This window comes from Sebastes umbrosus, chromosome 2 (genome assembly GCF_015220745.1).
Source record: "Sebastes umbrosus isolate fSebUmb1 chromosome 2, fSebUmb1.pri, whole genome shotgun sequence".
In the NCBI taxonomy this organism is placed as follows: Eukaryota; Metazoa; Chordata; class Actinopteri; order Perciformes; family Sebastidae; genus Sebastes; species Sebastes umbrosus.
Window position 1 is genome coordinate 16935573 of NC_051270.1, and position 27864 is coordinate 16963436.

The window sequence follows — 27864 nt, forward strand, 5'->3', positions numbered from 1 at the left end:
CATTAGCTAAAATAATCTTGAACAGTCTTGAACCTTGAACCAAAATTAGGTAATAAAGCACAAATCACCTTAATGCTCTTATTATTTTAGCTGATATTGTGCTTTAATTAATTCAATCCAATGCAACTTTATTTATCCCTGCAAGGGAAATGGTATGCAGCAACTCAAGTACACCCACAATAGGAAGAAGAAAGAAAAAAAATATTATTAATCACAAAGCTAAAAACCGTAAAGGGCTATAAGCTTTAAAACTATATGTGCAATAATAAATCAATATAAATATACTGATTAATTTATATATTTATAATGGTTTGTTCGCCTGGTTAAGAGAGAGGGTCATGCTTTACTTTTAAATGAGGATCTGCTCTTATGCAACTTTTTTGGTTAACAGTCATTAATGTTGGTCTGTTGCACATACAGTACTTTACCCATCTCATCATTTTGAAAGTCAGATGACAGACTCATAAAAGGAAGAGAAAGCTGCTGGATGATCATCATGTTCTCTGTGGTCAGTGATCCACAGCACAATACCGCTTGAACACCAAAAAAAAAAAAAACAGTTACAAATCACAAGTTACTTCTCTAAATGCAAGTCATGCATTATCAAAATAAAAGTCATCCGCATTATGCTTCATGCCACAGTAATCTCTTGTCAGTTGACTTGTTCAACTTTATGTCAGAAAATATCATTAGAACAACCTTTTATAGCAAAATGTCTTAATCAGATAAATAACAAATGACCTTTGACCTTGAGTTGAGACATTAAAGCCCAGAAACAAATATGAAGCACTTTAGACTGACAAAAGCCAATCATCCATAACTAGGATGTGATGATGACCTTTTCTAGATAATTTAAAGGTAATTTAATCATTTCTCATTGGACAGTGGCTCAGTCAAAAAGGGTAAGTCCTGATCACACTATTTTACTCCTGATCTGATACTAGTATTTGCCAATACCAAATCTCATCTGACGTTTCTTTTAATTATATTTTTGTTCAAAATGTTCCCACAAAACACAACTGGTAGAAACAGTACCTACAGTATGTTTGCTGTCTCATAATCCTTCCATGACACTTTCAAATTCCAAATTTTGATACCTCTCTGCATTTACAATTACATTTCATTTTTACAAATTTAATGTGAGTTTCAGAGAATTTGTTTCCTATATTCTGGTGACTTTTAAACAATGAAAATAGCTAAATAATAAGTACACTGCAACAGCATTTTTAATCTTAAATACGTTTTAATTTTACTTTTAATTCTCAGGAAATAATACAGAATAATGTCTCCCTCTGGTATAAACTAATAGGCTATTCATCAGCTTTTATTCATTCATTCATTTATTTATTTATTTAGCAAGCAGTTCTCTTCAGCCAGTAAACAACATTAGATAATCAAAAAGGAAAGAAAAAAAAGGTGTGAAACTGTGTCATTCATCAGGAGAAATACGGGAGAACTGTGACCCAGGGAGGAAACCGGGAGAGGGCCATGAAAAATGGGGGTCTCCCGGGAAAAGGGTTGGCAAGTATGACAATGACAGTGCTATTTCTACTCATTATGATGAGAGATGAAAGACAAAATAGCAATACAGACAACATACTTTGATATGAATTTAATAAACCATTATATCCATTCAATGATAATAATAAAAATATAAGTTAAAACCGATAATAGTAATGAGGGAGAAGTAAATAATAAAAAATGTTTTGATGGATTGCTGTCTTTTCCTACAAAATAAATATAAAAACATTTTTGCTTTCAATAGATGTCACAGATTGTATTCGGAGTTAAAGGTCCCATATTGTAAAAAATGAGATTTTCAGGTCTTTTATATTATAAAACAGGTTTAAGTGCTATATGAATACTTTTAAACTATCAAAACGCTCAATATACAGAGAAATACACACAGCCCGTTCTCAGAAATTGTGTTTTTGAAACAAGCCGTTAGGATTTCTGTCCATTTGTGAGGTCACAAATATACAATATATATAGATCATCACACGGTTTTAAACATTAACATTCTAAATGTATCCCAGCTTATTTCCTGTTGCAGAGTATCAGAATAACATCAGCTGACAGGAAGTAAGCAATTCCATTGAAATGCACTAAAACGGAGCGTTTCAGACAGAGGGTAAATACAGGTATATTCAGGCAGACAGTATAAGGAAAATAAAGTTTTTTTTTAACATTACAGCATGTAAACATGCTCTAGTAAAAACATAAAATACAAGTATGAACCTTAAAATGAGCATGATATGGGACCTTTAAAGTGGTGTCAGAGAGGGTGAGTTTCAGCAGCACCTAGAGGTCAGACTGAAGTAGTGCAGATCTCCTCACTGTGCCACTGCAGCAACTCTCTCGTCGTTAAGTGTTTTTTAACCAGTTAGAGCCAGATTAAGATCACTATTTTCCTGTAAAGCACACATCACTAAAAACCAAAGACACCCACAGAGCGGAACAGAAAAAGGAAGAGTGAAGAGTGTGATGACTCCTACATGATCACATGAGCTGCTCTCATGTGATCTGCTCACCACGTGGTCTCAGCAGGATAAATACAAGAGGAGGACCGTTTCACAATCACAGCTAGTTGTTGACCAGACCGTCGGACAGTTATAGAGGGGGCACCTGGAGCTGAAGATTTAAAACAACAAAGATCACACCTACAGCTGAGCTATACGAGCTACAGGTAAATGATTTACTTTGTTGCTTTGTCCTCAGCTTGTTAGTTTCCTGTTATCAGATGTTGGGTAAGGAACTGATTTTCTACACGGTGAGTTAGCAGGTTAACATAGCTAAAGCTCTTACACTTCACATAAACTAATAGAGAAATATGTTTAATTTGTTTCATATTTTTGGATCATTTGGTACAAAACAAAGCAGTTTAAGTCCAGTTTTCATAGCTCAAATGGTGGTTGTTGTGTATGCCTTTTAGAGATGTTTGAAAGCAGCTGGGACTAATTAGTCCAACCACACCTTTACTTATTATTAATGGTTAAGAAACATCTAAATGATGAGTGTAATCTGGTGTAGGCAGCTCCTCCCTAATTAAAGAAAGATGAGAACTTAAAACCTGAAGTTAAAATGCATTATGAAACACAATACTCATCATTGATACAGCAGGGAAATGGAAAGTGAAACTATGTGTTGTTTGTGAGAGCTGGAGGCAGCCAGTCTGTTCCCAACAGAGAGGGGCTGAGATTTGTTTACAGAGTTATAGACATGTCTGGGATCAGACCCAGTAAAGCTGAATGAACTGGAATAGATTAGGCTTTGTGTAAAAAAATGACATACATACACTTTAGCTGCAACACATTTTCCAGTCCAGACTGTGCAAAAGAAAGAATAAAAACACAAAAAAGAGGAGACAACTGAGTAGAAGTGCTGCTGGGTCTCTGTGGTAATCACATACAGGTGCTCTTTGGATCCTTCAGGTGTATTGGGCTCATTCAGTCTTGTGAAGGGCTCATTGCATGGGTGGAATATGGTCTCACCTATGTTGGTCATTTTAAATAATTATTGCCATGTAAAATAAAGGCATTTTAATTTTGTTCAAACTCTGCAGTGTGCCTTGGATTATTTTTGAGGGAGATTTGCATTTTGTACTTTTTTGAGACCATATTCCACCCACGCAATGAGCCCTTTGCGTGACTGAATGAAAAAGAGAAGTTTGTAAATTTGCAACCACAAGCAAAACTGCCATGGACCTTTTTTTAACAATTGAGTAAATCAAGCATCGGATTCCCCTTCCAGTCAGCATTGTGACCAGGGATAAGGAAATGATTTTTATCTGTCCGTAGACTAACAGAGAACAAACCAACCAGATAAGATTCATCAGACTGTGTGCCAACATAAGATAAGATAAGATATTCCTTCATTAGTTCCGCAGTGGGGAAAACAATATTAAAGTTTTTGTTTTTTTCAAAACAATAACTTAAATATATTTGAACAATTAGTTTGTTGTTCACAACAGATTTGAATTTCTCGTTCATTCAAGCAAATTGCATGTGTTTTCGCACATGTGTGCAAAACAGTTGTCTACAATTTGCACAATGACTACTTGTACATGTCCTGCTGATCAAAACTGATGAGTTGACTCTCAGTGAAACCGTCGTCCTCTTCACAGCTTCTAAACTTTCTTTCATCGTTTGAGCCATCACATGCAAAATGATACATTCAATTATCAAAATCTGCCAGACATACATGTATATTCCATAAATATCTATGACATGGTGTTACATACTGTGAGGAGGTACTATTAGTGTTTTTTTTAGTAGTATTGCAGGCTCTTTCATTGTTGCAGGGTTTGCTTGTTTTTTGGCATCATTCTGTTCAATGTATGACTTTACATGAAAGCTCAAAGGTGACTTGTATTCTATTTATAATACATGCAACACATTGTTACACAAATGCATTTGAATACACAAATGTGCATATCCTGTTTCTTGTGTATACAGTATTGTAGCCTAAAGTATCGACCTTTCCTAGTTAACTTTTACCTAATTTTGAATCTAAACTGCTCAGTGTGATACACAGTCAGCTAGACAAAACTGGCACTCTTGTATAGTTCAGTAAGCAGCCAGTGTCAACAAAAAGAAGAAACATTTCCAGGGTTGAGTGCTGTGGTGATAAAACATCTAATCATTTTGACCAGTACGGCTCACACGATGACAAAGCAACTTTTCATTTTGGTGCCAATTTACTGACACAATAACTAGGTTTTGAAGCATGACTGAAGTGTTTTGGATGAGTTACTACATTTTGCAGACATGCAATAGAGTTATGATGTCCCATGAAACAGTTGTGACAATCACACTTACAGTTTGGAGTTGAGTGTTTGAAATATGAGCCAAAGCGATTGAGTAAAACTGTAATACCAATCAGCATCGTCCTGTTTAGTGTAGATGTGAAAATCAACAAGATAAGAATATAAAGAGAAGATGGAGTAGCTGAATACAGTGTTTGAAGGTCTCGTGCTGCTCAACTCAATGCAGTGTTTTATGACGTATCACGTGAAGATCATTGGTTCTACTTATAAATGAGGTGGTGCGAAACTTGCATGTTCCATTTCTGTGGTTTTGGCGCTGACTCACCCATTTCTGTCTTGACCTCCCACGTAGGGGAACATTTTCCACTGTGACTCAGCAAGTTAATGTAGCCTCTGCAAGTCTTGCTATGATAACGGTGTTGAAATTAACTGACATGAGACTGATTTGTTGCAGGCAGGTCAGCAAGTTGAAGGTTCACTTCCCCAAATCACATCCAAATCATTGCATCAGCTAAAAGGCAGTTTTGTGTGGTTAAACCACTTCTCTTAAAAACTGAAGAAATAAACTTGTCTTGTCATTTTAATTTTTCTTGTGGCCCAAATGTGAATTTTTCTGGGTTTTTCTATATTTTTAGTTAATAGCTTGCACATCATGTACAGTAATGGGTTCACATCTATATATAAGCTGTTTACAGCACATGCAGTAGAATAAAATGTAACCCGTTCACCTCCAACAGCTGGAGGACCCATTGAAGTCTCTCTACAACTGTAACCACAAACTAGTGTTTGAAAATATACTTCTAATGAATTCACTACTGTCCTCTTTTCTTGCATTACATAATCTGATGTAACAGTTGCTTGTGGTATTAAAGAAAGTTGAGTACTCACAAGAACCTGGTTTAGATTTTAGAGAAAGAAAGACTAGTGGAGATGTCATTCTGTAAAGGGTAATTTTCTTACTTCCCTCTGTGTACTTTTTGTTTATGATGTGTCATTGGCCTCAAGTCATGTGATATCAGACCAGTTTCACTGGTATTAATATTTTCTCTGTCCTTCACTGCCTCTGAAGGACCTGAGGTGTTTTTCATTGGATTCTCTTCTGCTTTCTCGGTAATAGAAACAGGACCTGCCCGAACAGGTGTGCTGATTTTACAGTTGACTAATGAGACAGGTTATTGTTTTTCCAGAGAAAATCTATGTAGCAGTGTGCCAATTTACAGTAAGCACTGTGGGTGTATAAGTCTTTTAAGCTCCTACACATGCCCATATTAAATTGTGTTTAGCAACCACACACTAATTTGAATCAGTCTGTTGCCAGTCCTACTTGGAACACACAATACAAACACAGCTTATTAAAATAGAAACAGAATATTTGAATCAATATTTCCTGTCTTTTATTTGTCAAAAGGCTTTTGTTCTCCACTCTTGCTGTTCAGGTTTTAAAGACTGGCTAACGCCCTTGATTGTCCTTTTTTTAAATTTTTTTATAAGGGTTTGAAGCTGCATCATCCTATCATGTGTCTGCTTTGGTATTGATCTTGTTGGGCTTGGAGCATCCTGCTTACTCTGAGCCCACTCTATGCCTCTATTTAATAGGCTACATTATGATCTCTAATGGGGTTTTTTCTGAAGCTGATCTCATCTCTTATCAGTGCATTTCACCTCTTAGAGAAGTGGTCTAATGTGGACCATTTGGGGCATTACTTAAGAGTGCACGCATTTGTGGGGTGGTGTTTCCTGCCGCATGAGGAACTATGAGGGAAACATATTCACATTTGTGCTTTTTAAGAGGGAACTGACACCCAGTCATTTAGTCTTGAAAAGCTATGCAATCTAAGGTATTGGTTGAAATTGCAGGACTGTTTACTCTACGTGTGTATGCGCCTGCTGACGCAGCGTGTTTAACCAATGGAAAGATCTCTGATGAGCATGACTGAGGATAAGAGGTTTTCTCTGCTCTTTGTGTACTCTGTGTGTGCATGTTCCACTTGTAGCTGCAACCAGAGTGACAACGTCTAGTCAGCTGTGACCTTTGTTTATTATTTTATCAGTTTAGTTTCAGGACTCAAGTTTCACCAGTGTATGTAAGTGTGTTTAAGCATTTCATTGCATTGTTTCAGGCTTGTGTTGATTTACAAATGTGGAAGACTTTCTCCACAATAGTTTTCATAACTGCTCCATTATCCTACTGATGTAGCCTCACACTTTTTTTTTCTGAATTTTCAGTAAGATTTCCAACCTAGACTACTTAATGTACTCATAAAGTCACTTGGTTCAGTACTGCATGTTTGTTCTTGTAGCTTTTTTTGTTGAGACATTGTTATCCCTGCTGCCTTCACCATTTAAAGTTAAGAAAAATGCAAATACACATTTTGCCTGGAATTGAAACGGTCCGTGTTTGTTAGATTTACAGTTGTGTAATCATTTGTGAAGGAAATGTCTTTATACTTTGAATTTCGGTTTGCTGGAAAAAAAATGAATAGATAATGCCTAACAATGACTGATATATTTGACTTCAGGACATCTCTGACTACATACATGCTTAATATCAAACATTTTTACTGTATTCATTTAGATATTTTCCAAAGTAAAAATCCCTAGAAGTGTATGATTCAACTTTTCCCCGTGGTCTAGTGTAAAAGAAGTTGACAAATACCGCAATAAATTGTAATTTCAAATCGCAATACTTAAAAATAGCAATACATATTGAATCAGCACCCAAGTATTGTGATAGTATCGAAGTGGGAGATAGGTGTATCGTCCCAACCCTAGAAATCATGGTAATGTTTATTGATTTAAGCAGAATTTATGCAATGAAATTCCCATTGCTGCTCAAGTATAATTTGTAATGTGTATAATGAACAAGCTTGTCCTCTTCATTTTGTATTTTTCAGGCAAAATGTGGTGTGCAGCTTTCCTGTTATTGGCTGCCAGCTTGTCGGTGAGCCTGGCCAGACCCCGCCTCCCACCACTGTCCAGTGAGATGGTCAACTACATCAATAAGATCAACACTACCTGGAAGGTGAGGTTTTTGTTGGTTTGTTGTTCTTACCTTGGAAGTAGTTCTATTTGACTAAATCTCCCTCCTCTCCTGCAGGCTGGTCACAACTTCCATAATGTCGACTACAGTTACATCCAGAAACTCTGCGGTACAATGTTGAAGGGACCTAAACTGCCAGTCATGTGAGTCTCACTCGTGAAACACAGATTAATAGCCATTTGCTTACATATCAGTGAGAGTGTTGTACATCCCCAAATGAAACATGCACCATGTACATTTGTATGTACAAAAACATGCAGTGGTTTCAGTGATCAAGTCTGCTTACACTGTAGTTGTAAGTTGTAGTAGCGCACAGTAATTCTTGACTCTTTAACACCATTTTCTTCTGCAGGGTTCAGTATGCTGGAGACCTGAAGCTGCCTAAAAACTTTGACGCCAGAGAGCAGTGGCCCAACTGTCCCACTCTGAAGGAGATCAGAGACCAGGGCTCCTGTGGATCCTGCTGGGTGAGATAAAAACTCACTATTCAAAAGATGATCACATTTAACTGTGGTGGAGGATTAATATCTTTTTATGTTGAAGGAACAGATTATCTAGAGAATTTTATTTACACTGTATACTGCAGAGTAGCACCCTCTATCCTGAAACCTGCAATAATTCAGATAAAGAAAAACTCCCCCCATATTGTATTTATGTGTCTGTGACATGTCTTGTTTGTTCTGCCCACAGGCGTTTGGCGCTGCAGAGGCCATTTCTGACCGTGTGTGTATCCACAGTGATGCCAAGGTCAGCGTGGAGATCTCCTCAGAGGATCTGCTGACCTGCTGCGAAAGCTGTGGCATGGGGTGAGAGGCAGTAATGTGTGAAAAGTTTCACTGCTTTGCTTGTCCCCAGTAGATGATTGCAGCGACTTACTGTATATGGACCATCATCCAGAGCTCAGTAGCAAACCATATGATTTGAGATTTGAATTACTGGGAGGAGAGAATGAATTAACTCGATACAAGCTCTCCAGTGAATGATCTGATAAGAAGATAGAAATCTGATAATGTATAGGAATGCACCGATACAATACGCAGAATTAGTATCGCCGCCAAAACTGACCGTATTAAGTGGATCAGGTTGTGACATGACTGATCCACATGAATACAGTGGCCTCAATGTGACCTTACATAAAGATGATTCTAGTGAGATCCACACAGTGACTACGTTTACATGCACAAAATATTCAGTTTTTTGTCCTTATTCCGAAAAAAAACAAACAATATCCCTACTAAGCTGTTTACATGGCTAATGAAAATTAATATTCCACAAATATTCCTGTTGACATGCAGCCATGCATATCTGATAAACAAATTTTTCTACCGGCGGCAAACTTGTTCGACCGTTTAAACAGAGCCTCCTCTTTCATTCGTTCAACCACCTTCTTGAAAAGGTCAGCGTTGCGGTATTTGCACATATATCCAAAAACCTGTTGATATTCAAGTCTTAATAATGTTTAAAAGTAGGTGTGTTTCATCTTCAGACCAGAAATGTAGGGTTTTCTTTTGGCCGTGTTTCTCTATATCAAACTTGAAAACTGTCGGCTAGTTGGTTTGTGTACAACGCATAGAGCTAGCCGTAAACAGATAAAATGCTGTGTATCGCAAACTGAAACGCGTATTCCGAATGCGCTGTATACATGTCCAAAGAATGCTCCTTAAACCGAAATAATATTGGCATATCCATCGTCTTAATGGAAAATGCTCCATTTTTAAGAATAAAGCTTAATTCGGAATATCCAAATGGAAAATGCTGTTTACATGACCCATATCATATTCAGAAATATATTCTTATTCTGAATAATAGTGGAATACTAGTGTGCATGTAAATGTAGTCAATGAGGTATACATATTTGAAAGCGAGCACTATTAATGAATCAGTTCTTGGCATCAGCAGATACAGTACTACTACTGTGAGAGGCGGGATTCAAAATCTGTATTGGGTGAGGAAAAAGTTGAGTTGGTGCCTCCCTAATATTGTGCAGGGTGAACGTTTGCAGTCGGAGACGGGGAGTGCATAGTGGATGCATGTAAAAGTGGATTTTGTTTTTTCAAGTATTTTTTTTATTTGTCTCTCTTTAGATGTAATGGTGGCTACCCTTCAGCTGCCTGGGACTTCTGGACCAGTGAGGGGCTGGTCACTGGCGGTCTCTATGACTCCAACATTGGTGAGTTTTATGTGTTGAGACTCTCACAGCAGTAAGCGTGTGTAGTGTCTACAGTTCTGACCTTTGTGTTACACTTTGTGTCTACAGGTTGTCGGCCCTACACCATCCCCCCCTGTGAACACCATGTGAATGGCAGCAGACCCCCCTGCTCTGGGGAGGGTGGAGACACACCCCAGTGCGTCTTGAAGTGTGAATCTGGATACACTCCCAGCTACAAAGTAGACAAGCACTTTGGTAAGAGAGGCAGAAAGAAATGCTTCATAAACAAGTGTTTGGGAGGGATTAGAGTTAAGCATGCTAACATTAGCTCTGTGTCTTACTGTATACTCGCCAGTATTTGGTATATAAAAGGAGAAATTGAATCCAACATTTGAACTGTATTATATTTTATAATGATAATATATTACAATTATTTCTTATATTTTGATGTGATTAAATGTTGCTCTGTTGATAAATGCACTATGAAAAACAAAATGGTAATTATTTGAATAGTAAACAGAATCAGTCGAAGCATGATCTATTATCTTGAAATATATAAGACCATAGTGCATACATACAAAAATGTTTTTGTTAATTTAATTATAAATTTGTATTACTCAGCAAAGTTAGGTATTATTAAATGTAGAATCACGTCAAAATGTTGTTATTAATCTATCACTAACAGGCATGCATTTATTAGATCTTTGATAAAGACAAACTGTTAATCAATGTATGCAGTCATGCCCCATAAATTACTTTTGTATGTGCCACAAGCACTATGTTTATGTCCTAAAATGAGCCTAACCCTAATCTTGGTGAACACAGCTGTGTATGTACACACACACACACACACACACACACATCCAGAACAGGATCCTAACTCAAAGTGTGTTGCAGGTAAATCGTCTTACAGCGTGCTGTCAGATGAGGTGCAGATTCAGAGTGAGCTATCCAAGAACGGCCCAGTAGAGGCAGCCTTTACCGTCTATGAAGACTTTGTGCTGTACAAGTCTGGTAAGAACACGTGCACCATTAACAGACAAATGTAGTATAAACACACAGAATACTGAGTACTTGTACACTCACATCCTGTTGAATGCAGGGTAAATGCTGATTGCAGATTTTGCTCAGTGATTCTGTAAAATGTTGTTTGTGACATTCTCTCACACACTTGAACTCAAACTCTTGCTGACCCTCCTGTTGTGTTCATGCATTGTTTTGTTTTTTTCTCGTCTCCAGGTGTGTATCAACATGTGTCAGGGTCTGCTGTGGGCGGCCACGCCATCAAGATCCTGGGCTGGGGAGAGGAGGATGGTGTTCCTTACTGGCTCTGTGCCAACTCCTGGAACACTGACTGGGGCGATAACGGTGAGCAGAGACGCATGTTTTACTACTTTTAAGGGGACACCACAGGTGAATAGGGTTAAAAAAAAAAAAAAAAAAGTAACCAGTGGATATCGCCATGAAACTTCCCCAGTTGATTACTTACAGGAGGACATTTATTTTTTGTATTACAAGTTTTCTGAAAATGTATGTTTAAATATGCAAATGAGACATTATCTTATCAAATTTGTGCTCATTTGCATACATTTCCAGAACATAAATTTGAATGTTGGATAAAGCCAGGTTCAAAAAAGGTTGTAAAAAATCAATTTTAGAATATGGAGATATTTGATACTTACAAACATGCACTTGCTGGTTTTGGGTCAAGGCTATTCTTTTTTCAATTTGTGTGAACTGGTCTGTTTCTGGTCTTCAGGATTCTTTAAGTTCCTGCGTGGATCGGATCACTGTGGTATTGAGTCTGAGATTGTGGCGGGGATTCCCATATAAATTCTACGGTAAGACAACAAAACAACATGTTTTGCCTCAAACAAACCCATCTTTACTGTGTGCCAATACAATACAACTCTGCCATTCTGTTGCAACCTCCCTAATGTAACATCATAAACCAGACTGGAATGGATGTATTTGTGCACAAGCCTCATAGCTCTAAATTGACTGTCGACCCTGTATCACCCCAGTAGCTCCCATTTCGAGTCTGAGAGGCTACTGTCTTTGTGAAATCCTCAACAAAAGTTTAAAAGTATGCATGTAGCTTGTAGTCTGTGCCTTACTGACTGACTGTGTTCTCTCTTGCAGGTCGTGAGCTGCAGTGTCATCACATAATCACTAGAGGGCGACGCACACAACTTGTCTGCTCTAGAACTCTTTTAACAGCTTTTAGTCCTTTTAGATAAATCCCACTGATCACCTTGCACACATGGCATGTGGTTTTTCTTTTGACAGCAGACAGAAAAAAAACCTCAAGAGCAACCTTCACCTCATTTAGGTTGGATTAGCAGATGGAATGTGCCTGAGCAAAAATCAACATTGTTGAATTGAAGGTGTTTTTTGTGAATGAGCTGTTTAAGATCTTGTTCCTTCACCTCTTGGAGCAATGTCAATCAAAAAGTTGCACAGGAGGAAAATGTTTTTAAAGATGCGTACGTGCATTTAATTTTGTCTCAGGTGATTTGAAGCTGATTGTCACTGTTGTAGAATTGTTTTTGTTCCCTGTGTTGTTACATTTTTTTCTGCACTGGTGGAAAGTGTCTTAGAGCAATACAGCCCAGGATTGAAAGAAATTACAACACTCTGCCTAATGCAGCAGAGAAGGTCAGTTTGTTTGAATGCGTCAGCTTTCATATTTAATATTTTCATTCGGCATTACTCCTCAATGCCAAAAATACCACTCCATTATGTTAGGACACACTCATTGTGATCTGTGCCTGTTAGTGTTTTTAAATTTTGAGTATGGGATGAGAAATTTAATTTTTTTTTTAATATGGTTGATAATGGGATGATTTTAATTGTCTGCCTGTGTCGACCAAAATATCGACTTATAACTGTTCTAAAATAAATAAAACAATATTTGATTCCCGATATGGTGTTGTTACTCTTGAATACACATGCTGGCATTTTAAATCACTTTGCATTTTATCTGACTGATTTGCACATCTGATGGATTGACTCACCATGAAAATGTGGGTCAAGATCTGATCCATGAATGGATACATATGTAGATGTAAGAACTATTCTGATGGTAGTTGATATACGTTGTAGGTTTCTACTGCATCAAAAAATGTTAATCCAAAAAAAGGGTAATAGATAGATAGATGTACTTTATTGATGCCAAAATGAGAAATTGTGTTACAGCAGCAGGTTATCTAGGCAATGCACTGGAACAGTAAATAAAATGTAAATATCAGCACTGGAGAAATATATCTATAGAATATTGGAATACACTATAAATATCCCAGACTACTAGCATAAAAAAGCTAAAATATATATACATAAGCAGTGTGCAATAACACACTATATACATTAGCAAAGTAATAACCCTGATTTACAGCAAAAGGGTGGTAGTTTTGTCACAAAAATGTTATCTTAAGCAGTTACCAATGTTTTTGTCATATGAGCAAGACCAACTTAGAAACAAACATTTAATGTTTCTACTTTAAAATATTTTAAGGTCCCATATTGTAAAAAGTGAGATTTTCATGTTTTTTTATTATAAAGCAGGCTTAAGTCCTATATAAATACTGTGAAAGTATCGAAATACTCAATCCACAGGGAAATACACACAGCCCGTATTCAGAAACTCTGCATTTGAAACAAGCTGTCAGGATTTCTGCCCATGTGTGATGTCACGAATATACAATATTTAGACCCTTGACACAATTTTAAACTAAACATTCTAAATGTGTCCCAGTTTATTTCCTGTTGCAGTGTATGTGAATGTCATCAACTGACAGGAAATACACATGGACCCAAGCTGTTGCCTAGCAACGCAATTCCGTTGCAATTCCGTCAAAATGTGCTAAAACGGAGCGTTTCCGACAGAGGGTAAATACAGGCATATTCAGGCTAACAGTATGAGGAAAATAAAGTTTTTTGTTTTTTTTTGCATTAAAGCATGTAAACATGTTCTAGTAGAAACAAAATACAAGTATGAACCTGAAAATGAGCATAATAAGGGATCTTTAATATTTAAAAGTTTTGCTTCCACTTCCGCCTTGTCAGCACAAACAAACACTCACCCTTCATAGTAGAATGAAAGTTGTTTGCTTTGTACACCGGCGTCTACCCATCGTCCAACCTGGACGGCGGTGCTTGGTTTAAAAACACAAAAACAAAACACAAATAAAGAGGCTTCCTTCACAAAATATATACAGTAGAAAGTAGTTGTTTACAAAAGGCTGAAACACAAGTCGAAGTGGGATGTTTTGAATCAATAGCTTAAATAATATCTGCTCAGTATTCGTACACATGGACCCAAGCTGTTTCCTAGCAACGCAATTCCGTTGAAATGCGCCAAAACGGAGCGTTTCAGACAGAGGGTGAATACAGGCATATTCAGGCTGACAGTATGAGGAAAAGAAAGTTGTTTTTTTTAACATTACAGCATGTAAACATGTTCTAGTGGAAACACAAAATACAAGTATTATCTGAAAATGAGCACGATATGGGACCTTTAAAATATTTAAAAGTTTTGCTTCCACTTCCGCCTTGTCAGCATAAACAAACACTCCCCCTTCGTAGTAGAATGAAAGTTGTGTGCTTTGTACACCGGCGTCTACCCATCATCCAACCGGGAGGGCGGTGCTTGGTTTAAAAACACAAAAACAAAACACAAATAAAGAGGCCTCATTTACAAAATATATACAGTAGAAGGTAGTTGTTTACAAAAGGCTGAAACACAAGTCGAAGTGGGATGTTTTGAATCAATAACTGCAATAATGTCTGCTCAGTATCCGCCCAGTTAAGGTACATCCGGGACACTCTGGCACCCAAAACAAACAAACGTTCGGCTCTTTAACCGGTGTAACGGTCGGAAACGCCTAGTTCATTAACTGCCTGCCTTAGCAACCGTAGCTCAGTATCCAGCCAGAGAGCGATGGAGGGAGGAGGTAACTCTCCGTGGATGATGAAATACGGCACAGTTGTGTCTCTGTTTGTGGTCGTTTTGGCCTTCTGGTTCCGGGCACCACCTAATGAAACCCTGGACGAGCGGCTGGACACCGTGCTGTCCTCTCTGCTCCGGGCGGAGGGCAAGGTCGGGATGAATAACGTCGTCAGACCGAGAGTGGCTGTCGGTGAGTGAGAGTGGTGTGTGAGCTAACTAGCTAGCGTTGGCTAGCATCATCTAGAGGCTTATGAGGTTTCTGGGTTAATAGTCGATTAAGTCCGGGGTTTAATCGCATCTGTAAAGCTGCTCCAGATTAAATAACGTTAAATGATCCCACTCACGAACAAAACAGATCAATACACGTTGAATGCTAACCATAATTGGACCTGGTTAATGTTTCTGTTTGTACGTTAACCTACAAGCATTTATTTATTTATTTATTTATTTATTTATTTATTTATTTATAGTAACAGCATAAAACATTAAACACATTTACATACAGGTGAAGCATAGCGAAAGCATAAACAAAGAGCTGTGCCAAACATAAAAGGACAACAGAAATGAAACAAAACCAACATAAAATAAAAAATTAAAACACAATAAAAAAATAATAATAATGATAATAATTAAAAAAGACCACGCGAGAGTATGACAATAATTTCACTTAAAAACATTCATTGTTTTCATTGCTTTCTTGTTTTGTGAGGAAGAAATAGTTGACAGATAAAGATCCATTTCTTTCATAAATACAAAGAAATAGGGTTTTATTTGGTAAATTTACACTTTGTGAATGTGGAACTTCGCGAGAATTAAAATTATATTAATAAGAAAAAATGCATTACTGTCTTTGTCACTGTAATCATATTCAGCCAAATATACATTTTCTATAGTACAGTGCAAAATCTGAGAAAATGTTAACAAGTATAAAATTATTGACATCTTTCCACAATTCATATGTAAATCTACAGGACCAGAATAAATGAGAGCCAGTTTCAGGATGTGATTCGCAGAAGGAACAATTTACATCTATATGTCACTCTTTAACTTTTGAAACTAAAACTTCAACTTAAATGACACCTCTTTTACCTTACTTGTTAGAAGGAACCTTTGCGGTAAGGACCAAACTTTCTTCAAGTCAAAATCACTAACAAAATTACTCCAATAAAATGTTGCTGCTGGAGAAGAAACCATGCTGTCCTGAAACATGACACGTGACGTTATAGGAAGAACTTTTGTTTTTGTGAACTGACCTCTGACCTAGCTAAGTTACACATTTATTTTTTTAATGTGAATAGCAGAAGATTTGCCTGCAAATGACTGACCAAGTTAAATCAATTAGATCTGAGCTAATGTTTATGTTGAAGCCAAACAAACAAAACAGTGGAGAGTAGTTTGGTGAAGGAAAAGAGGAAGTTAAAAAAGGGGGGGGTGATTGGCCATGATTGCACAATCATTAGCTAGATCTCAGTCCACAGTTCAGTTCTGAGTAGAGACCCTCCTTAAACCAACAGGAAGCCACAGAGAACTGATGAGCAGTTTTTCAGGTGAGACAAACCGCTTCAGACTGGTTTCAGCAAACAACATTATTAGCGTGCATGACACATGTCTTGACTGTCATGATCTAATCCTAAAATCTTGTCCTTTGAGTCTTGTTACAAACACACAACAGAAGTGATCACGTTATCTGTCCAACCTTTACCCAGTTCAACAACAGGCTCAGCCTTGCCATCGGACCAGTTGCATTTTTATTAGCTATAATAACATCACATGTAAGCCTAGCCACATCACAGATTGTTTGATCTAATCCTCATGTATTGCTTTTAGGTGCTTCAGGTGGTGAAGTTTTGGGGAGTTTAGCACTACAACACAGTGACACATTTTGTTGTACATTGTGCAAAGATATAAAGAAATAAAGGCTTGCTATTCTAAATACTGGGCTGTTGAAATTCAACCAAAAGCACAATAAATATGCACCACTAGTGCTGACCATATGACCAAATATACACAGGTATTTTTTTTAATTTTTATTTACAGAAAATTATCTGAAGAAAATTGTAGATGGCTAATGGATAAGAGCATTGAAAAGCAATTGCAAACCAAGCAGCTTGGAGTTGAGCTACTGTCAGACTGAGTTAAATATTCAAAACTCATTCAAATGTGAGAACAAACTTTTGCCTTTTGCCTTCTCTAACAGGTTGCCTACACATGTAAGCCACCTGGCGTTGTTGCACAGCATTTTGGCCTTTGCTCAGACTTGCCGACTTGAGAGCTGGGCGTTGATGAAGTTTGATCCTGCAGCTGAAACTGCATCCATTTGACCACGGTGGCAGAAAAAATTACGCTGCATGTTGTGTAGATGTCTCTCTGCTCAGTTTACTAAAGCTGCACACTGGCATTACCCCTCTATTTGCTCTTTTTATACTGTTCAGTTTGACTGCAGTGTTTAAAGGAAAATGGGTTATACATAATACTCTCCCTGTCATTTTCCCCTGGAGGCCATCTCTTTATCTTCTCCTTCTTGCCGTCCCCAGACTTTAAGCTGTGTACCTGCTTCTGGCCCTGGTTTTTATCACATATTTATCCCTCATTGTCTTTCTTTCTCTGTCCTTCTCCCTCATCCACAGGTTTTGGAGGTTGTGTTGACCTGATAGTGGATGGAGTATCATTGCTTAATAAGATTGGCCTGCCTCCCACAGACCAGCCTTTACACCATGACTACATAGAAAATGAAGCACAGCTGGCTCAGAGCTTTGCCTACTTCTTTGCACCGGGAGCTGCAGCAGAGTGAGTGTTATGCTAATCCTAAATTCACAGTTTGGTGATATAAATAGATGTGTGCGTGAACAAGTTCTTGTACAAGTATCTGAATACTTTAGTCTTCTGTGTGAAATGACTGGTTAGATCAGTTTTTCTGTTTATATATGTAAGGTGTGTCTAAGTGTGGTTTTGTAATCTAACTATAGAGCAAGGCATCTCTGTCTGTCTGTCCCTCCGTGTGTTATTCACATATCTCGAGAACCGTTCATCCGATCAACTAAACACCTGGCGGGTCTATTGCTGGGGACTCAATAATGTGCAGTGTCGAATTCAGTGCAATTTTGACACGCGACATGTTCAATATTATTAAACTGAATAAACAAGCACACAGCACTCTGTGCTGCAGCAGGAGAGGGGCTTCAGTGCTCTGCAGACAGAAATAAGCATGTTGTCTACAGCAGGTAGACTGCGGCTCCGCGCTCCGTACGGGCACGAGCCCCCGACAACGCGGGCACGAGCCCCCGACAACGCTGCAAGCAGCAATACCGGGAGCAAAGCAATCATTTCGAACAGCCGCGGCTCATTGACTGCCGTTCACTTTTCAACCGAACACTTCTTCACTTCCCTGGAGTCGACACAAGCGAATAGCCAGCTGGAAGCGGATTTAGTGATTTGGGAGCCCCGAGGGCAAACGTTCACTTGCTTTACTTTTCACCCTCCCTAAGTGGGAATGCTGTTTTTTTGGCAGTGGTAGAAGAAGTAGGTCTACTCTAAACCTTTTTCCTGAAGTAAACTATTAACAGTAAAACTATGAATACTGCACAGTAAAAGTCCTGCATTCAAATGTTTAATTCAAGTGAAGAGTGAAAGAGAGGTATTATCAGCACAATGTACTTAAATTTACTTAACGTCTGTTCACGGTGAAGCGTTCAGTTCTAATATGATGCTGGAGAGTTTACTGAATAATAGTGCATCATATTTTAATTGTTATATTTTGTGGGTAAAATCTGAATCTATAATGTAACCAGTAACATTTCTGTCAGGTAAATGTAGTACTACAGTGTTTTCCTCTGAAGTAGAGTTACACAGTCAGTAGTATACAGTTGAGTTGCATATTTTTTTAAGTGTTTTGGGGGGGTTTTTCTAAGTTATTTCGGGGTACAATTCAGGCCAAGCATTCGGCCCGTTCTGAACAGGCATGTTTTGAACGGGCATCGCCGTAGTTGAATAAGAAAGAGGAGGAACACAAAGTAGATAGATAGTTTGTGAGGCTTGAGCCCAGCCAAAAGTAAATATCTTTGTTGCTCGCCTCAGGCTTCTGTGCTCCTGACTCATTCTGTCTCCCTCACATGCTCTTTCACAAACACACTCATAATCCACCATTATTGTGTATGGGTTTATTTTTAAGCTACATACAAATATATACAACCACACACACACACTTTTCCTCTGACCCTTTACTTTTCAGACTAAAATAGACTAACCAAGTAAAAGGTACAAGTAAAAAAACCTTGATTTGGACAGTGCATATCTGTATTTTTCGGGGTTTGTTATCACTGTTATCACTGTCTTCATTGTTATCATTGTTACTAAAGTGTTATTTTATGCCGTTGAACTCGTCTCCCCTCTCTTCTCATTCATTGGCGACTGCTCCTGCTCTGGCTGTGGCGCCTGTGAGCCCTTGTTCATTGTCTGGAAATAACACCTAAAGGCAACATGCTTACAAAATCATCATGGACAGAAAGGGCAAGATAATGTGTGTATGTGAGAGGTTGAATAAGAATAACGAATTTTGCCTAAAAATCTCAATTAGACACAGAAATTAGGGGCCGTATTAATAAACTGAGAGCTCCTAACTTAGCCTAAATTCCAAGGAGTCCAAGTTTAGGATTGATTTCAGAGCAACTCTGAGCAAGAAAAGGACAGAAACGTTTACCTAGTGAGGAGGTGTGATTGACCCCGTTGCTACGTAGGATGCATTCTTTTAAAAATATGTGACTGGTCGATGAAAAAAATACAAATGCACTCTTCGTGACAATGGGCATAGAATGGACTATAAAATCGATAAACCTAATCATATAATTTAGTCTTTATTAAGACATGATGTAATTGATATAATAAATAAATTGTACGCCATATTTTAAAAGTAGCCTACAAAATGTTTTAAAACACAGGCCTACGTGGGCAGTAACCATAAATGCACGAGCATGACAGACTTTAAATAAAACAGAACATATTCCAACGATGTAATCCATGAAATTACACTTCAGGATGTTCTCTTAGTAACGATTAAATTCAGAGTGAAAAAAACTGTTTTAATAAAAACGGCATATGCAAAAGTAGCTGACAGATGAAAATCACATCATTAACTCCGACTTACAGTGAGAAATCTTTCACTTTCACTTTTCTCTTTCAGGAATTAAATTGTTAGTTTAGGTTAGATCTTCAGTTCCAGATTTCTTTATTAATTAGGCCTACTTTGGGTTTGATGTTCAGTTCCAAATTTATATATCTATTTAGGTATTTATTACTTTGAGTTTGATGCTAAGTTTCAGATTTATTTATTTATAGATAATTATTACTTTGACTTAGATGTCAGTTAGTTATATAGTTTGTCAGAAAAGAAATATCATTGATTTTATTACAGTGTCGGATTAATTTCGCGGTTAGAGGGGGGTATCGGCCGATTAATCGGCTATAGGCGTTTTCATGCTCCAAACTATCGTTATTATATCAGTCTTTATAAATCCACTATCAGTCGACCTCTTCTCTTGATATGCTTTACGTGTGTATTTTTTCAACAAGCTCAGGGAAGAGAAACACACTGTTTCACAGTATTTCAGTTTCACACGTTAATATCTGCGAACAGACCAGGTGAACAAGTCTCTCAGCTTTAATTACATCGGTTAAGTAAGGACAAGGTTGTTATTGTTTGTGAATCTGTGTGGGTGTGTGTCATCCCGGCAAAATGTAGACCTGGACACACTTCCAGGAACTTTGCCAGGTGTTCATATTTCATTTCAGTCACGAACCTTTACAGGTGTGTAGTTGAGATCAAAATGAAGTTTGAGTTCGAGGATGGGTGTGGTCGTGACTGTGCACATTTCGTACAGAATGCTTTAAAATTGCATTAAAGAACTACAACATCAGAATAAAAGAGGAGGAGTTTTGAGTAAAATAATGTTGGTATTTTCAAGTTTTAACATTGTTTCACTATTATTTTGCTTTTTTTGTCTTGCAGGCGTTTTGTGCTAAATGATACCCTGTTCAATGAGCTGGTCGAAGCGTCCCGTGATTTACCTGGAAACAGATGGGCAATAGGTGGCAATGCCCCGGTAATGGCTAGCCGCTTGGCAACCGAGGGATGTGATCTTTTGCTAGGGGGAAGTTTCAGCCCCGATTTTATTGATGTCCTGTCCGAACACATTACAGGTACACAACCACCTCCACCTCCTCTGCCTTCTATGTATTTTACCTTCCCGGTCTTCTTCACTTCCATGCCCCTGTACTAACCTACCTCTGTCTTTCCAGTGGCAGGTAACATAGTTGAAGAGCCAGACATTCATCTGATCCTGGAGTATCCATCTGGTGCTAGCTGGGGTCACTATACCTCACGTAGAGCCAACAGGTATGTGTTAGTGAGCATTTGGTAGATATTTTGAGAATCTTGAGGGATCATTAAGGTGAACTGTGTATGTGAGAGTATTTAAGCCAGAGACACGTTTTTCCACCATCCACAGTAGGCTGGATTTAATGAGTGTGAGTAATAGGGTTCTATGTGCATATGTACATGCGTATATATTTAAGCCTCTACGGTATTTGAAGCAGACTTTGTTTGTCTCTGTAGATATATCGTCCACAGCGATGACCATAACCCCTACCTGGACTCCATGGCGGAGTTTGCTGAGAAACTCAAAGACTTCACACCAGATCTGCTGGTGGTGGGTGGGCTGCAAATGATGGATAACTTCCCCTTCCAGTCAGGTAAGAGCAAACTGGAGACAACCTTTTTATTAGTTGCTGATTTGGAACCTCTACCGGCAGCAGTGTCCGTTGCTTTGTGTCGCACAACTGAAATGGGATAGCGTGAATGTTAATTGAAGAAAGCTAACCTTTGAGATAATTATACAATTATTAATAATGATTTAACTTTACATTAAAGGAACTAGTTTATTCAGAGTTACGCTTAAAGGTGGATCAAGGCCTTGTACTTATTTGTAAATGGTGAGTTTAATGTAGCTAAGAGAAAGGGGTGCTTGTTCCACATTACTCCACTTTGTCTCTTCTCTACTCTTTGTTTCCTTCACTCCTTATTGTCTGGCTACCTTTTGTCTGAATTGCTTCTCTTTCCACATATTAATTTCATCATAACAGGTGAGCGGGACGCTCTCCTCTCCCGCCTGGCCAACCTCCTGTCCTCCTCGTCTCCACAGATTGGAGTCCATTTTGAGATGGCCAGTTTTGTAGAAGAGAGTATAATGGAAGACCTTCTTCACTACGTCATTCCCCATGTATGTATGACTGAACAGTTATTAATCAACACATTAATTTACACGGCAGGAGACTAGAACAACTACACAAACACAGGGGTGGAAAAACGAAATGTTCATCCCAGAAAAATACAGTGATGTAGTTAAAAGACACAAGACGTCTGACAAATAATAGCAGGTAATTTGAAACTAGATTTGCTTAGTTAAATGTGATGAATACATTTCTTAACAAAACAGTCTGTCACCTGACAGAAACCGTATTTGCCTCCCTGCTTTGTATTTGCATGTTTATTTTAGTTTGTTTAATGTCTTGCGCGCTGGTGTCTTTCTGTATTAAAAAACACATGTAGTAAACAAAAGTGAAATAGTGTCTGTGTAGCCACATCCTGATATTGCTAATATGCTGCCATAGAACTCCATTGTTGTCCAGAAACTTCTAAAAACACATGAAGATCATATTGTTGCATCGGTTTCCTTGATTGATTGATGCAGTCAATGCAGCCAGTTTAGTTAATTCCTCTCAGCACTGCAAAGTAACAGTCAGACAAGTTAAGACAACACAGAAGTGAATACCTGAGTATGGCATCTGCCTGAAGCAAAACTATGTTTCGAGATCAAATTGTAGTCACTAATTGAGTTTTTCCAGAATTAACTGCACTTGCCATGTTGATCACAATTTCAGAATATGTCAGTCCATGCAACGTTGTAGCTTCTGTGCTTTTTTTTATTGCTGCCTTCAAATGGAACTCGTGAGCTCGTGGTTACAACATGGGAAGTTGTGTACATGATATGCTTGGCGTTCAAGTGGTTAAGTTGTGAGCACACCGCTGCTAGGCAACAGCAATAATAACTTTATTGTCAGCGTCTAGAAGCCACCGAGGCTATCAATTTAGCAAGCTAGCGCGGGTAACATAATGTAGGAAATGCAAAGGCATAATGTGACAGAGGAAAAAGATGAGGTCGTTGGGAATGTCAACATTTTCCTCAGACATATAAAATTATGAAGAAAAACTCTATAGGACTAAAATTACAATATATTAACACCGAAAAATTAACATCCATGGCCTCCGCCATTTCTGAAAACATCAGTACACACGTCACATCTCGTGAACTCAGAGCTTTCAGAGCTTTTCCACTTAGGAGGTAGGCTTGCCGCGATACCGATTACATTATGTACCTACCGCCCCCACAGTTGTTTTTGCTTTTTTTATAGAAATAAAACCCATTTAGTTAATTTTGGTGTATCAGCAGCGTGTTATCAATACATAGTCGGACTATGGACACTACAATCTGAGAAAGTGTCTGCTCCGTATGGAGACTAAGCACAGAGTAGCAGGAGTCAGATTTCACACACAGGACGAGAGAGAGTTAACAGACAAGATGATGACGGAGGATTCGTGTCAAAGCGAAAAGCAAAAACGCCTATTTGGCAATACTTCGGATTTAAAACCAATGCTATGGGAACCATAACATTAATGGGGCAATCGTGCGGAGGATAGAGCGGTCACAGCCGGCGTGCACGGCGCAGCGTCTCCAGGTGGAAACCTGGAGTAAAAGCTGGACCGGAGAGGCCAGACACACAGCCATCCGACGGTAAAGATCAAAGTAAGCGCTCTACATATATTGAGCGTCATCTTTTCTTGTAAAATGTCTGGTGTAATCGGTAACACCGATGATGTCACAAGTTTATTAACCGGTGGGAAAATGTCCTCACTGTGGCATCCCTATTTGGAGGTCATGAGTACCAAAAGAGGGCGGTGTTCATATAGACTCTTCTCATGTACACAGTAAACATGACCCCATTTGAAGGCAGCACAAGAAGATGCACGGTTCAGCTAAAGGCTGGTCCTCAGTTTAATCACTCATCCTGATTTTGGTTTCCCAGGCGGACTCTTTAGGGATGAATGAACAGGAGCTTCCTAACCTGCTCAGTCTGCTAAAAGGCTCCAACATCACAGTGTTGTCAGACCCAAACCCTCGTGTAGCTACTGTCCTCGACCAGATGAGGGAGGTCTATCGCATTGTGAACCAGCGCTCCAAGAATGCAAGTGCAGGAAGTGACACAAATAGAGCTGAAGCTTTCACTGAAGCTAAGCCGCTGACTCGGCTCCACATCCACACGCTGGCCTTCCAGGCAATGATTGTGACACACGGCTCCCAGTGGAAGAACACCATGTCAGCCACCGCCAAGGCCTCTCTCACAGCTAACCGCCATGTCTGTGGCTCTGACGACATTGACACCAGCAAGGCGAGGCTCATCATGGACGACTCCTTCTCTATTAGCCGGCGGGAGGGCAGCCAGCGTATCCCTCTGCAGGAGACCCGGCCCGTCAGCTGCTGGGATGAGGACGACTACGAGATCTGCGTAGCACCAGTGCTGGTTTGCACTGAGGTTTACCAAACTGCAGGTGGAGGGGACAACGTCTCAGCCGCTGGCCTGGTGCTGCAGATCTAGAGAAGGACTTTATGGTCTATCTGTGTGTAGTGCTAGAACAATTTGACTCTGGAAACTTGATCTAGGTGTGATGCAAAGTACCCGGCAAACACGTGTACTGATGGTGAAATGTATCGGGCTAATGCTGTCACCCTAACAGCTCATAGCCCAGGTGGACCATAAGGAAAACAGATTATCATTCGTAGGAGTCAGATGATGGGGTGCAGTGGTTATTAATCAGGTTAGATCACCAGATTTGAAATATATGGGCTCAGTTTTACAGTTCTCAATTTTGAGGTGGATGCAGTTAAAACTAGTGAAGTCAAACATTACAGTTGTGTTACTTGAATGAAGTCCATCCTAACCAGACTTTCTGCGGTTAATTCTCAGTTAGGTATGTGTATGTTTACATTAAGTTGGAGGGCACTATCACTGATTTCATCCGTCTTTCCCTAACATTTAGTACATATAATAATATGTATGTACACTGTCTTTGCCTGAGTGCAAAGTGCTTTTGCATCCAGTTTATTTGATTTCTGAACCAAGACTTTGAAAAGAGACACTGCCCTGCTCTGCCCTACTTTAATCCAACACACCCAACATCTTTGCCAAGTCATTGTTGCCCATCACCTGACTCCTGTCCGCCTCTACTTCTCCAAGGCCTTACAAGACTCGGCCTTTAATCAGGTTTAGATAAAGAGGGATGAGGTTTGGATAAAGTCCATAAATACCAAGTTGTGTTTATTGTTAGTAGTAACCGACAAAGCTGCACAACTTCAGTTGTAGGATCAATTTTCTTTTTGTGTAATTTAAACCTGTGACTCCACTATGCACCAGAGTTGTCTAATCACTGAAATAGCTGAATCTTCTGTTTCTGGGGAGCACGTTTATCAGGTGTCACCTACTTAAAATCTACAGTTCACACCAGTAAGCGGGGATTTGACCACCCCTGCCTTGCGCATATGCAGTTTAAACCTAAGACTGAAAAGTTAGCAACCTGTCAGCAGTGGTGGAAAGTAACTAAGTACATTTACTCAAGTACTGTGCTTGAGGACCATTTTGAGGTACTTGTACTTTACTTGAGTATTTCCTTTTGCTGCTACTTTATACTACTACTCAACTAAATTTTGCAGGCAAATACTACATTTCCTTGCTAACTTTAGTCACTAGATACTTTGCGGATTCAGATTATCAATACAAAATATAACTCCGCTAATAAATTATAATATATATTATTATAGGTTAAGATACCCGGCAGTCTATAAGGCAGAGCTACCTTCATCAGCTGCAGCATTAAAGTGATTTACACATTAATGCATCACTAATTATAATTCAGTGATATAATATATATGATTCTGAAATGGGTCATTTTGCATAATGAGTACTTTTACTTTCAGTACTTTGAGTATATTTTGATGCGAATGCTTTTGTACTTTTACTTAAGTATGATTTTGAATGCAGGACTTTTACTTGTGACAGAGTATTTTTACATTGTAGCATTGCTACAAAATATCTTAATACTTCTTCCATCACTGCCGGTCAGTTTTTAAAAGGCCACATCATCTGAACCCTTTTTAATGAGAAGGCTCCATCCTGCCTCTTCCCTCTATCTCATTCCCAAAGGTAAAGAAAGATTTAAAGTAGAAAGCTAGTTAGGTTATTACCTCCTGTTCTTCCTAATATATGTGAAAAATGTGCATACTGGTTTGGGTGTGTTTGATTTGTTTTAAGATGGTCATTCCCCTGTGTGTGTGTGTGTGTGTGTGTGTGTCCCATTGCAGTGCAATAATGCAAAAACAATGTTAAGAGACCACTGTTGGTAGCTGGATATGATGTCAAAAACTTCCTCTCTACCTCCATGCTATTTTTGTTTCTCCCCTTTTTCTCCTTCACTCTTTTCTCTGTAACTTTGTCAAACTTTTCTATTGTCATATCTGTCATATCTCTTCTTGTGTTTGTTTAACGCTCTTTAAGGACCAAATAACCAGTGTGGACTGCCCATTGCTGCAAAGAAGACATTACTGGCAGTGGCCGACAGTGCTCACGTTGTCTATTGATATGGCTGCTTACAGTGGAACACAATCTCATCTCTAGCTTTTTTTTAAATTGACCTGAAGCTATGGTGTTGCTCACCATTAATCCCCTTAATCTGTGGAATATTGGACCACACAGTAAATATATTCACTTCAATTTACTTGTAGTAGGAATTATGGAATTATGCAATGTTTCTCACTATGTACAAATCAAACATTCCACCACAGATCCAGTTTTAGTTATTTTCTCCATACAATATACACATATATACAATATATAAGTATGTTTGACAAGTACACTTCAACATGCAAGTGGAGTAATTTATTTTCTTGATTACACAATTACATTTCTTTATTAGGTTCTTAATACATGCTCGTCAAAGCCCCTTTAACTGTGGAACATATTTATTCATGTTGTGATGCAACAAGTATGAGCTGAAGAAATCCATTTAAAACTTTCCTTTGTTTCAACACCACTGATTGGATGTTGTTTGAATATGCTGTAGGTAAAAAAAGCCTTATTCTGTTTTGGTCTTTTGTGTTTAGTGAAAAGGGAATGTTTAATACAGACTTTTTCTATTACGGTAGACTTCTGTTTTATTTTCTGATGACTTTGTCTTACACACTGATTGGAAGACGAGAGTAACGGGTCGTGTTTTTACTGTGAAATGAAACTGTTAAAGGCAGAACTTCAGCATGCATTCATGTTCGGATAGAGAACTGCTTGTGTTTGCTACCATATCATATACTTATCTAAGCTTTAGATAAGTCATGTCATCCATGTTCCAAAGCTGTGTTTAACTGTTTCATGCATGTTAACTATTCAGTGCAGAATCACCTAAGATAAAATGCTACGCTGATAAAGCAGTCATTGCTTTGTTTATTTTCTCATACATCATTTATTGATAAGATACACGGCCATCATGGCTGCAGACTGCAGTTTTTTAGGATAATACTTTGGACAAGTAAGCACTTGATTTTTCTTCATTTAGTATTCTGAACTCAAGAAGTCTTCTAGACTATTGATTGTCACGTCATGGCTTCTTTGTCGCAACATCATAACTCGTCATGATGAAGGTTGTTTACTTTCTTCACACTCCCAACATTGAACACATTTAATTTTTTATTTCCCCTATTGGTCCACATGCTGCATGTACTGTCTAACCGCCTCGTCAAATAAATAACTCAATTAACTCATGTTTATCATACCACCACTGGGACCAGATATAATCAGCATCAAAGGAA

General features: G+C 38.5%; 2 protein-coding genes across 2 annotated transcripts; both read left to right on the forward strand.

Moving 5' to 3' along the window:
* Positions 1-2539: 2539 nt before the first annotated feature.
* On the forward strand, positions 2540-12879 carry ctsba (cathepsin Ba). The gene is made up of 11 exons (XM_037796492.1): positions 2540-2686; positions 7660-7787; positions 7863-7948; positions 8158-8272; positions 8496-8611; positions 9890-9975; positions 10063-10209; positions 10852-10968; positions 11194-11322; positions 11714-11795; positions 12097-12879. Exons 2-10 carry the CDS (start codon positions 7665-7667, stop codon positions 11785-11787), a joined length of 993 nt encoding a protein of 330 aa, XP_037652420.1. The 5' UTR covers positions 2540-2686; positions 7660-7664; the 3' UTR covers positions 11788-11795; positions 12097-12879.
* A 1956-nt stretch (positions 12880-14835) lies between these two features.
* adpgk2 (ADP-dependent glucokinase 2) lies at positions 14836-27486 on the forward strand. Its single transcript, XM_037796488.1, has 7 exons — positions 14836-15092; positions 17530-17689; positions 20904-21094; positions 21194-21290; positions 21510-21646; positions 22037-22173; positions 24038-27486. Exons 1-7 carry the CDS (start codon positions 14894-14896, stop codon positions 24605-24607), a joined length of 1491 nt encoding a protein of 496 aa, XP_037652416.1. The 5' UTR covers positions 14836-14893; the 3' UTR covers positions 24608-27486.
* Positions 27487-27864: the final 378 nt, after the last annotated feature.

Coding starts and splice junctions, on each gene's coding strand:
- ctsba (XM_037796492.1), top strand. CDS start 7,665: ATGTGGTGTGCAGCTTTCCTGTTATTGGCTGCCAGCTTGTCGGTGAGC. Junction 7,788..7,862: donor AGATCAACACTACCTGGAAG/GTGAGGTTTTTG, acceptor CCTCTCCTGCAG/GCTGGTCACAACTTCCATAA. Junction 10,969..11,193: donor CTTTGTGCTGTACAAGTCTG/GTAAGAACACGT, acceptor TCTCGTCTCCAG/GTGTGTATCAACATGTGTCA.
- adpgk2 (XM_037796488.1), top strand. CDS start 14,894: ATGGAGGGAGGAGGTAACTCTCCGTGGATGATGAAATACGGCACAGTT. Junction 21,291..21,509: donor ACCTCACGTAGAGCCAACAG/GTATGTGTTAGT, acceptor TTGTCTCTGTAG/ATATATCGTCCACAGCGATG. Junction 21,647..22,036: donor TAACTTCCCCTTCCAGTCAG/GTAAGAGCAAAC, acceptor TCATCATAACAG/GTGAGCGGGACGCTCTCCTC.